General features: G+C 44.4%; 1 protein-coding gene across 1 annotated transcript in view; it reads left to right on the plus strand.

Annotated features, from left to right (window-relative positions):
* Window positions 1-13,177, plus strand: part of LOC139381451 (galactosylgalactosylxylosylprotein 3-beta-glucuronosyltransferase 2-like) — a 35,406-nt gene extending 22,229 nt beyond the window's left edge. Inside the window, exons 3-4 of the mRNA XM_071124990.1 lie at window positions 7,012-7,160; window positions 12,205-13,177. Of these exons, the coding sequence (XP_070981091.1) occupies window positions 7,012-7,160; window positions 12,205-12,291 (236 nt within the window). The 3' untranslated portion in view covers window positions 12,292-13,177. The remainder of the gene's footprint in view (window positions 1-7,011; window positions 7,161-12,204) is intronic.
* The last annotated feature ends 1,202 nt before the right edge of the window (window positions 13,178-14,379 follow it).

Genomic DNA, 14,379 nt, shown 5'->3' on the forward strand with positions numbered 1-14,379 from the left:
TTGGAGGCTATTGTTGGCAGCCAAATGAGCCCACTAAGCTGTCCCATCTCTACTCCATCCCATTTAATAGGCCACAATTGGACCAGAGAATGAGGAGATGGTTTAGTATTCTTCTGGTGCAGGCACACACACACACACAAAATTCTGTACATCTCTACCCTTATTTTACCTGGTAAGTAATAAAACATTTCAAAACAAAGATGTCTTGATTGCGTATCAAATCAAATTTTAATTGTCGCATACACTGAAATGTTTACTGACAAGCCCTTAACCAACAATGTAGTTAATAAAATATTTACTAACTAAACTAAAGTAAAAAATTAAAGAAGTAACACAATAAAAAAACAATAATGAGGCTATGCAAATAGTCCGGGTGGCCGTTTGATGAATTGTTCAGCAGTCTTATGGCTTGTGGGTAGAAGCTGTAAAGGAGCCTTTTGGACCTAGACTTGGTGCTCCAGTACTGCTTGCCATGCAGTAGCAGAGAGAACAGTCTATGACTTGGGTGACTGGAGTCTTTGACAATTTTTGGGACCTTCCTCTGACACCGCCTAGTATATAAGTCCTGGATGTTAGGAAGCTTTGCCCCAGTGCCGTACTGGGCCATACGCACTACCCTCTGTTGCGCCTTCCGGTCGGATGCGGAGCAGTTGTCATACCAGGCAGTGATGCAACCAGTCAGGATGCTCTCAGTGGTTCAGCTGTATAACTTTTTGAGAATTTTGGGACCCATGCCAAGTCTTTTCAATTTCCTGATGAGGATAAGGCGTTGTCGTGCCCTCTTTAAACATTTCTTGGTGTGTTTGGACCATGATAGTTTGTTGGTGATGTGGACACCAAGGAACTTGAAACTCTCGACCCGCTCCCATGTGAAAGGGGGCGTGTTCGGCCCTCCTTTTCCTGTATTCCACAATCTCCTTTGTTTTGCTCACGTTGAGGGAGAGGTTGTTGTCCTGGCACCACACTGCCAGGTCTCTGACCTCCTCCCTATAGGCTATCCCATTGTTGTCGGTGATCAGGCCTACCACTGTTGTGTCTTCAGCAAACTTAATAATGGTGTTGGAGTTGTGCTTGGCCATGCAGTCGTGGGTGAACAGGGAGTATAGGAGGGGACTAAGAATGCAACCCTGAGAGGCCCCCATGTTGAGGATCAGCGTGGCAGATGTGTTGTTGCCTACCCTTACCACCTGGGGGTGGCCTGTCAGGAAGTCCAGGACCCAGTTGCAGAGGGAGGTGTTTAGTCCCAGGGTCCTTAGCTTACTAATGAGCTTCATGGGCACTATGGTGTTGAACACTGAGCTGTAGTCAATGAACAGCATTCGCACATACAGTACCAGTCAAAGGTTTGGACACACCTACTCATTCCAGGGTAACCAAAAAAGTGTTAAACAAATCAAAATATATTTTCTATTTGAGATTCTTCAAAGTAACCACTTTTTGCCTTGGTGACAGCTTTGCACAACCTCTTGGCATTCTCTCAACCAGCTACATGAGGAATGCTTTTCCAACAGTCTTTCTTGAGCACAGGGACTATGGTGGTCTGCTTGAAATATGTAGGTATTACAGACTCGGTCAGAGAGAGGTTGAAATTGTCAGTGAAGACACTTGTCAGTTGGTCAACGCATGCTCTGAGTAGACGTCCTGGTAATCCGTCTGGCCCCACGGCATTGTGAATTTTTCTTGCTCACATCAGCTATGGATAGTGTGAACACAAATTCGTCAGGAACAGAGCCGGCGTAGTAGAATTCAATCTTAGTCCTCTATTTACGCTTTGCCTGTTTGATGGTTCGTCTCAGGGCATAGCGGGATTTATTATTAGCATCCGATTAGTATCCCGCTCCTTGAAAGCGGCAGCTCCAGCCTTTAGCGAGGTGCAGATGTTGCTTGTGATCCATGGCTTCTGGTTGGGTTATGTACGTACGGTCACCGCGGGGGCGACGTCATCGATGCACTTATTGAGGAAGCTGGGGACTGAGGTGATATACTCCTCAATGCCATTGGATGAATCCCAGAACATATTCCTGTCTGTGCTTGAAAAATACGCATCCGCGTCATCTGACCACTTCCATATTGAGCGTGTCACTGGTACTACCTGCTTTAGTTTTTGCTTGTAAGCAGGAATCAGGATGATAGAATTATGGTAAGATTTGCCAAATGGAGGGCGAGGGAGAGCATTGTACGCATCTCTGTGTGTGAGCAATACCTCAAGACGAGCAACATCTCAAGACAACCTTAATATTATTTCCGAAAACTGGAAAGTTTGTGTCGTCGTTCAGCCACGACTTGGTAAAACATAAGATATTGCAGATTTTAATGTCCGTTAGTAGGATAGTCTCAAACGGAGCTCATCCAGTTTATTCTCCAGTTATTGCACGTTAGCCAATAGAACAGATGGTAGAGGCAGGTTACCCACTTGCCGACTAATCCTCACAAGGTTCCCTGATCTGCACCCCCGGTATCTCCTTTTCTTAATGTGAATGACGGGGATTTGTGCCTTTTCCGAGATTTGTCCAGTTCGAGGTGAGTAGTCTTTGTTCTGATATCCAGAAGCTCTTTTCGGGCATAAGAGACGGTAGCATGAACATTATGTACAAATTAAGTTACAAACAATGCGTAAAAAACACATAAAATAGCACAATTGGTTAGGAGCCTGTAAAACTGCAGCCATCCCCTCCGGTGACATTTTCCAATAGTATGTCTTCACACCCCAGAGTTAATACTTGGTGGAAGCACATTTGGCAGCCATCAGAGCTGTGAATCATTTTGAATAAGATTTTATTCAACATTGCACAACTCTTAGGGTAGCATACTCTATATCCATTGTTTTTGTGTTGGTAACAAGGACGTTAAGTACTACTGCAAGAAAAAAAACAGCAACAATTTTAATCTACAGGATCAGGTCAAATCCAATACAACATAGCTCAGAGTGAAACCCTGTGTATTTTCAAGTATTGTGGTGGCAGCATCATGTTATGTGCAAAGGGTGTGTAGACTTTCACTACTTTACATATGATGCACAGAAGCAGAACCATAGAGAAAAGGACACAAGGAAATGAAGCAAGGAAAGGAAGCTGGACGAAACTATTGAGACAGAAACTGCATTGATAACAGGCAGGCATTGCTAACAGATGCACTAATCTTCATACCATTTTAGCTGCAGGTTAAGAGATTAAGAGTCAATCTTGTAATGGCTTTCATATTCATCTATCATACCTGTTACAGCTTCTGGGCTTTCATTGTGGTATCACTTAATTCTCAGTAATATGCCTGATAGAACAAGGAGGCAAGGACCCCCATACGCTATTTCATGCAGCTATTAGCACACCCCATTCCCAACATGAGTTAACATTTAAACGTGTTAACCCTCGTTAACCCTCGCAAGGCTGTCGGCTTGCACAGACCAGCTGACTGGTGTGTTTACAGACATATTCAATCAATCACTATCCCAGTCTGCTGTTCCCACATGCTTCAAGAGGGCCAGCATTGTTCCTGTTCCCAAGAAAGCTAAGGTAACTGAGCTAAACGACTATCGTAGCACTCACCTCCATCATCATGAAGTGCTTTGAGAGACTAGTCAAGGATCATATCACCTCCACCTTACCTGAAACCCTAGACCCGCTCCAATTTGCTTACCGCCCCAATAGGTCCATAGACGACACAATCGCAATCACACTGCACACTGCCCTAACACATCTGGCCAGGAGGAATAACTATGTAAGAATGCTGTTCATCGACTACAGCTCAACATTTAACACCATAGTACCCTCCAAACTTGTCATTAAGCTCGAGACCCTGGGTCTCGACCCCACCCTGTGCAACTGGGTCCTGGACTTTCTGATGGGCTGGTGGTGAGGGTAGGAAACAACATCTCCACCCAGCTGATCCTCAACACTGGGGCCCCACAAGGGTGCGTTCTCAGCCCTGTCCTGTACTCCCTGTTCACCCATGACTGCGTGGCCATGCATGCCTCCAACTCAATCATCAAGTTTGCAGACGACACTACAGTGGTAGGCTTGATTACCAACAATGACGAGACGGCCTACAGGGAGGAGGTGAGGGCCCTCGGAGTGTGGTGTCAGGAAAATAACCTCACACTCAACATCAACAAAACAAAAGAGATGATTGTGAACTTCGGGAAACAGCATGGTGATCACCCCTCTATCCACATCGACGGGACAGTAGTGGAGAAGGTGGAAAGTTTTAAGTTCCTCGGCGTACACATCAAGGACAAACTGAAATGGTCCACCCACACAGACAGCATGGTGAAGAAGGCGCAACAGCGCGAGGTCAGTACAGGTGCATCAAAGCTGGGACCGAGAGACTGAAAAACAGCTTCTTTCTCAAGGCCATCAGACTGTTAAACTGCCATCAATAACATTGAGTGGCTGCTGCCAACATACTGACTCAAATCTCTAGCCACTTTAATAATAAAAAATTTGATGTAATAAATGTATCACTAGTCACTTTAAACAGTGCCACTTTATATAATGTTTACATACCCTACATTACTCATCTCATATGTATATACACTGTACTCTATACCATCTACTGCATCTTGCCTATGCCGTTCGGCCATCGGTCATCCATATATTTATTTGTACATATTCTTATTAATTTCTTTACACTTGTGTGTATAAGGTAGTTGTTGTGAAATTGTTTGATTTCTTGTTAGATATTGCTGCATGGTCAGAACTAGAAGCACAATGTTACGTTTTTTTAGGTGTGAAGGAGAGTCGGACCCAAATGCGGCGTGTAGATTGCGATCCATGTTTATTAAACTGAAGCAACATGAATCTAAATACAAACACTACGAAACAATAAACGTAACGAAAACCGAAACAGCCTAATACCCGTGCACATAAACACAGAATACGGACACTAAGGACATAAGGACAATCACCCACAAACACACAATGAAACCCAGGCTACCTAAATATGGTTCCCAATCAGAGACAATGACTAACACCTGCCTCTGACTGAGAACCATATCAGGCCAGACATAGAAATAGACAAACAAGACATCCAACATAGAATGCCCACCCAGCTCACGTCCTGACCAACACTAAAACAAGGAAAACACACACGAACGATGGTCAGAACGTGACACACAAGCATTTCGCTACACTCGCATTAACATCTGCTAACCATGTGTATGTGACAAATAACATTTGATTTGATTTAGAACTGACCCAATAGGCAGATCTCACTGGACTGACTCAGACACTGCGGATCTGTGTGTTAAACTGGTGACTTCAAAATACAGGAAATACACAACACACTCTCGCACATGCACATAAACGTGCATGCACACTCTCACGCACAAACACTCACACAAACAATCTCACAATGTCTCAGTGGAGAAGGAGCATACCCATGTGAGTAGCGTTTTGGCCTAGAAAACAGTGTGCTCACTGGAAACGAGGAGGCAAGGACACATAATACGCTGTTCCATGCAGCCATTAGAACACCCACATTCCCAGTAGGATGGCATATTCACTGAGTGTACAAATCATTAGGAACACCTGCTGGAACCCCATGACAGGCTGGCCAGGTGAATCCAGGTCAAAGCTATGATCTCTTATTGATGTCACTTGTTAAATCCACTTTGATCGGTATAGATGAAGGGGAGGAGACCGGTTAAAGAAGGATGTTAAAGCCTTGAGACAATTGAGACATGGATTGTGTATGTGTGCCATTCAGAGGGTGAAGGGCATGACAAAAGATTTAATGGCCTTTGAATTGGGCATGGTAGTAGGTTCCAAGTGCAACGTCTTGAGCGTGTCAAGAACTGCAACGCTACTGGACTTTTCAGTTTCCTGTGTACATCAAGAATGGTCCACCACCCAAAGGACATCCAGCCAACTTGACACAACTGTGGTAAGCATCACTGTGGAACGCTTTTGACACCTTGTAGTCCATGCTATGACGAATTGAGGCTGTTTTCAGGGACTCAATGCAACTCAATATTAGGAAGGTGTTCGTAATGGTTTCCACACTCCGTGTGTATTGTAACTGAGATAAGGAGGGTAATATGAGATACTGTAGCGGGCTCTTCCAGTGTCAAAGCTTGGCATTCTCAATGCATAGTCATGAACAACAAACACACGTGCACGCACACTCAAATGTGATGTGATCTCAGTCTTACCTGATCTCTAGTATGCAGTTCACCATAGTGGGATAGGGACTCAGTTCCAATAGTTTAAGGTTATCAATGATCTGTATATACAGTGCCTTGCGAAAGTATTCGCCCCCCTTGAACTTTGCGACCTTTTGCCACATTTCAGGCATTTCAGGCCACACTCCTTCCATTTCAATATTATCGCTTGCACAGTGCTCCTTGGGATGTTTAAAGCTTGGGAAATCTTTTTGTATCCAAATCCGGCTTTAAACTTCTTCACAACAGTATCTCGGACCTGCCTGGTGTGTTCCTTGTTCTTCATGATGCTCTCTGCGCTTTTAACGGACCTCTGAGACTATCACAGTGCAGGTGCATTTATACGGAGACTTGATTACACACAGGTGGATTGTATTTATCATCATTAGTCATTTAGGTCAACATTGGATCATTCAGAGATCCTCACTGAACTTCTGGAGAGAGTTTGCTGCACTGAAAGTAAAGGGGCTGAATAATTTTGCACGCCCAATTTGTCAGTTTTTGATTTGTTAAAAAAGTTTGAAATATCCAATAAATGTCGTTCCACTTCATGATTGTGTCCCACTTGTTGTTGATTCTTCACAAAAAATACAGTTTTAAATCTTTATGTTTGAAGCCTGAAATGTGGCAAAAGGTCACAAAGTTCAAGGGGGCCGAATACTTTCGCAAGGCACTGTAATTACGTCAAGGAGTGATGCAAGAAATTAATTGATCCCGTTGCCCCTCTCAATTGCTCTCTCCTAACAGTATAGCACATCCAACGTGAGAATGACATGTAATGGTTGAGACTGAATTTTTGTATAATCCTCGGACCATGATCATAGAAGGCCTTAAACCCTCCTCTTCCTCTTCTCCAGGTTTTGCAGTAAACCTCCAGGTGGTTCTGGGCAGCCCGAGGGCGCAGTTTAAGCGCAGGGGGTCCCAGCCCGGCATGCAAGAGTCTGACTTCCTGAAGCAGATCACGAAGGTGGGAGACCTGGAGCCGAAAGCCAACAACTGCACAAGGGTGAGTAGTCTAGCCTATCACTGTTACCGTGGCAACAGTTTTATTAGGTTAAAAAAAGTTGCCCTGACAGTTTCCATTGGTTAATCTTTCTGGGATGAAACACTATCTCCTAATATAGCCTCTTGTCTGACTGTGTCATCTCATCATTTAGGCTAACCCTCTCCCTCCTCTCCTGTGCAGCTCATGACACTAGTAGTCATCATCATTATCAGCCCATTAAGTTAATGGGGCCGCAGTAGGCTGGTATTAATATACACCATTAGCAGGATATGACATCATCACTTATCACCAATTGCTACATTGCCAGCAGGACGTGAAATCATCCCCAATAACAAACCAGCCAGGCTCCATGTACAGTAGGTTGCCCTTAGTTACAGATCTGGGATAAGCTTACATTCTTCACTTGCTAACCTTAAGAATCAGAGAGGAAATATCCTGAACAAAAATATAAACAACATATAAAGTGTTGGTTTCACGAGCTGAAATAAAAGATCCCAGAAGTGTTCCTTACGCACAAAAAACTAATTTCTTTCAAATTTTGGTCACAAATGTGTTTAAATCCCTGTTATTGAGCATTTGTACTTTTTCAAGATAATCCATCCACCTGACAGGTTTGGCATATCAAGAAGCTGATTAAACAGCATGATCATTACGCTGGTGCAGCTTGTGCTGGGGACAATAAAAGGCCACTTTAAAATGTGAATTTTTTTCACACAACACAATGCCTCAAGTTTTGAAGGAGCGCGCAATTGGCATGCTGACTACAGGAATTTCTACCAGAGCTGTTACCAGATAATTGTATGTTAATTTCTCTACCATAAGCCGCCTCTCCAACGTCGTTTTAGAGAATTTGGCAGTACGTCCAACCGGCCTCACAAGCGCAAACCAGATGTAACCACTCCAGCATAGGACCTCCACATCCGGCTTCTTCACATGCAGGATCGTCTGAGACCAGCCACCGCGACAGCTGATTAAACTGTGGGTTTGCACAATGGAATTTCTGCACAAACTGTCATGGAAGCTCATCTGTGTGCTCGTCGTCCTCACCAGGGTCTTGATCTGACTGCATTTCGGCGTTGGCCAAATGTTCACCTTCGATGGCCATAGGAATGCTGGAGAAGGGTGCTCTTCACGGCTAAATCCCGAAGGAGGAGACTTATCACTAGACACACTGGCACAGGGCGCTCTGTCCACTCTTTGGGTGTGAACAGACTGGACTGCACGCAAGCAAGCCCCCCCCCCATTCTCCCCAACCTCTCCCAGAACATCTTATTACACATGGGTTCTAACTAGATTCTACTCCTCCCTACAGACAGGACTAGAATATTGGGTGGGGTTCGGGAGAACAATGGAATGCACACAAACTGCGTAGAAATGTTGACACACACATGCTGCTCCCCACCCTCTGCACCGCTTCGCTGGCTGCAGCATTGGTCTCGTTAGATATGCAAAGCGGGACAATTAGCAGCCGCGTGCAGGAAATGACATGTGGAGACGAGAACGGATAGCATCACACACCAAACAATCAATCACTGCATGTGTGTGTGAACACACAAATGACCACCATCGACTGGGTTGGAAATAGAAGTGAGACACTTTCACATGTACTAAAGTACAAGGTAGAACTATCAGTCTGTTCAGTCTGACACACTCCCTCACTTTCTCTGTCACAGAGCCTTTTCTTGAACATTTGAACAGTCACCATTCCTTTTCACAGGGTTGGCTCTGCTTGTGTCACCAAGATGGCATAGCAGTCAGACGTCTTTTGTCCTCGTCTTGTCGTGTCCCGTATATATATATATATATATTTACAACTTTCTTCGCATACCTTTTTATATATATTTTTTCTTTTCCATAAACTCATCTTCAAAACACTCTCCTGCAACCCGCCTCACCAATTTATATTTAAAAAAAGAAAGTATTGTTTACCTCATCTGTAATCCTCCATAGAAGCTAACCAGAAGCTAGCCAGAAGCTAGCCTGAAGCTAACCAGAAGCTAATCAGAAGCTAGCCAGAAGCTAGTTAGCTTCTTTACTGGCTAATCATTAGTATTCAGCTAACCACGGTTTGTTGTCATCAGCTGACTTTTAGCTCGAAAATCTATCGGCAGTTTTGTACGGCGCGGCTCGGACCGGAACATACCGGACCTATTTTTCTCTCCATGTCCCCGGATTTCAACCGCAAGCTCTGGACATTTATACCTGGATCTCGCAGCTAGTCACACTGCTATCCGTGTGACTATCGGCTTACATCGATTCCGGAGCAAACATCAATTATTCCGGAGCTAGCCAGCTGAAGAGTTCCATCAGTCACTCTTGGGCTACAATCACCTATCCGGACCCGTTTTACTGCCAACGCGGAGCCCCACCGGGCCTTCACAACTGGACTACCGACGTTATCTGCCCGAGGGAGTTATCCAGCTGGCTCCTCCGTCGCGATGTTACCTGAACGCCCATCTGGGGTCCGCTAATCGTTAGCTGTCCTATCGGCTGCTATCTGAATAGACCTATCGGACAATTTCTTTTTTCTTTTTTTTTTCTTTCTTGGGCCTCTATAACTATATCTCTTGTTTTTTTTTGCGAATTGGATTGATCCCCTCTACCACACGGAACCCCACTAATGCTACCTATGGAAACGCACAAGGTGGCTAAAAACAGACCTCCATCCCATGCCCCTGTGATATTCAGCTTTTCAGGGAAGCTAGAAACCATTATACACAGGCAGTTAGAAAAGCCAAGGCTAGCTTTTTCAAGCATAAATTTGCTTCCTGCAACACTAACTCAAAAAAGTTCTGGGACACTGTAAAGTCCATGGAGAATAAGAACATCTCCTCCCAGCTGCCCACTGCACTGACGATAGGAAACACTGTCACCACTGATAAATCCACTATAATTGAGAATTTCAACAATAATTTTTCTACGGCTGGCCATGCTTTCCACCTGGCTACCCCTACCCCGGTCAACAGCACTGCACCCCCCACAGCAACTCGCTCAAGCCTTCCCCATTTCTCCTTATCCTAAATCCAGTCAGCTGATGTTCTGAAAGAGCTGCAAAATCTGGACCCCTACAAACAGCCGGTCTAGACAATATGGACCCTTTCTTTCTAAAATTATCTGCCGAAATTGTTGCCACCCCTATTACTAGCCTATTCAACCTCTCTTTCGTGTCGTCTGAGATTCCCAAAGATTGGAAAGCAGCCGCGGTCATCCCCCTCTTCAAAGGGGGGGACACTCTTGACCCAAACTGCTACAGACCTATATCTATTCTACCCTGCCTTTCTAAGGTCTTCGAAAGCCAAGTCAACAAACAGATTACTGACCATTTCGAATCTCACCATACCTTCTCTGCTATGCAATCTGGTTTCAGAGCTGGTCATGGGTGCACCTCAGCCACGCTCAAGGTCCTAAACGATATCTTAACCACCATTGATAAGAAACATTACTGTGCAGCCGTAATCATTGATCTGGCCAAGGCTTTCGACTCTGTCAATCACCACATCCTCATCAGCAGACTCGACAGCCTTGGTTTCTTAAATTATTGTCTCGCCTGGTTCACCAACTACTTCTCTGATAGAGTTCAGTGTGTCAAATCGGAAGGTCTGCTGTCCGGACCTCTGGCAGTCTCTATGGGGGTGCCACAGGGTTCAATTCTTGGACTGACTCTCTTCTCTGTATACATCAATGATTTTGCTCTTGCTGCTGGTGGGTCTCTGATCCACCTCTACGCAGACGACACCATTCTGTATACTTCTGGCCCTTCTTTGGACACTGTGTTAACAACCCTCCAGGCAGGCTTCAATGCCATACAACTCTCCTTCCGTGGCCTCCAATTGCTCTTAAATACAAGTAAAACTAAATGCATGCTCTTCAACCGATCGCTGCCTGCACCTGCCCGCCTGTCCAACATCACTACTCTGGACGGCTCTGACTTAGAATACGTGGACAACTACAAATACCTAGGTGTCTGGTTAGACTGTAAACTCTCCTTCCAGACTCACATCAAACATCTCCAATCCAAAGTTAAATCTAGAATTGGCTTCCTATTTTGAAAAACAAAGCATCCTTCACTCATGCTGCCAAAACTGACCATGCTACCAATCCTCGACTTCGGCGATGTCATTTACAAAATAGCCTCCAATACCCTACTCAACAAATTGGATGCAGTCTATCACAGTGCCATCCGTTTTGTCACCAAAGTCCCATATACAACCCACCATTGTGACCTGTACGCTCTCATTGGCTGGCCCTCGCTTCATACTCGTCGCCAAACCCACTGGCTCCATGTCATCTACAAGACGCTGCTAGGTAAAGTCCCCCCTTATCTCAGCTCGCTGGTCACCATAGCATCACCCACCTGTAGCACGCGCTCCAGCAGGTATATCTCTCTGGTCACTCCCAAAACCAAGTCTTTCTTTGGCCGCCTCTCCTTCCAGTTCTCTGCTGCCAATGACTGGAACGAATTACAAAAATCTCTGAAACTGGAAACACTTATCTCCCTCACTAGCTTTAAGCACCAGCTGTCAGAGCAGCTCACAGATTACTGCACCTGTACATAGCCCACCTATAATTTAGCCCAAACAATTACCGCTTTCCCTACTGTATTTATTTATTTTATTTATTTATTTATTTTGCTCCTTTGCACCCCATTATTTTTATTTCTACTTTGCACATTCTTCCACTGCAAATCTACCATTCCAGTGTTTTACTTGCTATATTGTATTTACTTTGCCACCATGGCCTTTTTTTTGCCTTTACCTCCCTTATCTCACCTCATTTGCTCACATCGTATATAGACTTGTTTCTACTGTATTATTGTCTGTATGTTTATTTTACTCCATGTGTAACTCTGTGTCGTATGTGTCGAACTGCTTTGCTTTATCTTGGCCAGGTCGCAATTATAAATGAGAACTTGTTCTCAACTTGCCTACCTGGTTAAATAAAGGTGAAATAAAAAAATAAAAAATAGTGGAACCCTTGCTTTTGCATACCCAATTATATCAGTTCACTGGTGTGCACTCTAACCCTCTCTCCCCCTCTGTCTCAGGTGTTGGTGTGGCACACTCGTACAGAGAAGGTGAATCTGGGCAACGAGCCCAAACATCGACAGGACAGTATGGTCATCGAGGTCTAAGGGGCGGGATAACCAGAGAGGAATAAACAAGCCCATTGGTCGGACAGACTGCCAGTAATTTATGGAACTACACTACCGATAGCACCTTGCTTGACCATAACCTTAACTACACTACGATGGACACTTTAGACCAATTGCATGGATGGGAACTGCTGCCTGAATGTTGTGATTGACTCAATGAGGTCCCCGATTAATTTGTAACTCAAAGTGGACCAAAATGCACTGGGGTGACCTGTGCGTTCCCAGTGGACTCTGCTCTTGTAATATTTGGACCAGTCCCTTATGAGGGGACTTCCTCTGAAGTATGTGGGCTAAACCTGTCTGTCTGTGTTTGTGTGTGTGTGTGTGTGTGTCTGTCTGTCGATCTGTGCCTGATCATTGAGTATGTAAGTTCAGTTTGTATGAAACGGAACAAGATTTGTGTTCAGTATGTGTGTTTATCTGTAAAAGGAAGTGCGAAGTAGATCACTTGCTGGGTGCCGATGAACGGTGGACATTCAACATGTTGAATAATTGGGAAATGACCAGAAAATGTGATCTGATGTTCTATGGTCAAAGGTGACAGGACAGCCACCAGTTGTGTACTGCCGACGTTAATGTTGGTCTTCTTGGCCTCAAGTGTCTGTGGGTCTGACACACTGGACTACCAAGAACAAACTCCAGGAGTACAACTTCTATTCCAAATGAACCCTCTTGTAAAAGAAGGAAAAAAGAAAAGAAAATAACCAAAAGATAAACTACAACTTTACAATAAAAGAGTCATTGGACAAAAATGGTCACACAGTTCATGGCTATTCACTGTTTAATGCACGGAAACTAGTTTTCTCTGTACTAGGCACCAGAAAATGTAAACACCATTAGAAATAAACCTGGAGTACGCGCTGTGTGTATGTGTGTGTTCTGATGAGTGTATATATGTGTGTTTGTGTGTTCTCTTTCGTTATTGTTTGGCAGAGGGATAGAATCTCCACCTTAGAACCACACTACACAATATCTCTGTGTGTGTATGTCTGGGATTGGGTGTGTTTGTTCTGTTGTAGGTTTGTCCCATATTCCCCCATGTCCTATAGTATTTCTTCACTTGGATTTCCTATTTCCCCTCTATATAATATATTGAATGACATAAAGCAGGATTAGACAGAGATTAAGACATAATAGAGACCAGGAAGTACACATGATGTTGAGACGACTGTTTCAATCTCTGACAGCTCCATTAGGCTCCCAATGTCAACACACTTCCCGAATTATCTGGAGCTCTATGTTGTCAATGTTATCATATCTTTCTTCATACCATTCTGGTCTCCTTCCCCACCCATCCCTTGTTAGCTCCTTGCCCCACTGACTGTGTTCCAGGTTTGTTTGCCTCAATCTAATGTCTGATTCACACTATATGGCCGAGCCGAACCATACTGCGCTGGCTCAGATATAGTCTTTTCACATTGTCATGTCCGGCACGGTCCAGCACGGTTCTAGCAACTAATGTGAACACGTAACACGCTCTATTGTGTGAATCATGCATAACATTGTGTCTTCTTGTACTGCACACAACCAAACACCACAGTAAGATAGGGGACAGTAGAACACAACATGACGGGGAGGGATAGGTGGGTGGCCTCTATCTCAGACACACATACAGCAATACAGTACTGGATCATACAATGCTTTGCTACAGGGGCTCTGATTGCCCAGAGGGGAGGAAGGGGGAGGGTACAGTACAATATACACAGATGAGATCGATTGGGTCACCAACATGATAGCCATATCCTCCATTTCAATATCTCTTTACTCTCTATTGGTTTTGGTAATGATACTTATTATTATGAGACGCTTGATTCTCTTTCGCCAATGTGTTTTTGTTTTTTTACCAAATGAAAAAAAGGTCAAAAGAAGATGCAATTAAAAGTCACGTGCAGAGATAGACCAGCAGCCTCTCACGAGACTCCGCCCCGTTTCCCTTTGACTCTCCTCAACACACAGAGAGAGGTAGAGAGAGGTGGGGGAGGGGGGAATGATAAAAGGGAAGGAGGGAGGACAGTGGAGCAGTCCATAGATTACCATCTGTGTGTTGTTTCCTGTTTTGGGGTTGGT

Source organism: Oncorhynchus clarkii, chromosome 23, assembly GCF_045791955.1.
Source record: "Oncorhynchus clarkii lewisi isolate Uvic-CL-2024 chromosome 23, UVic_Ocla_1.0, whole genome shotgun sequence".
Classification (NCBI taxonomy): Eukaryota; Metazoa; Chordata; class Actinopteri; order Salmoniformes; family Salmonidae; genus Oncorhynchus; species Oncorhynchus clarkii.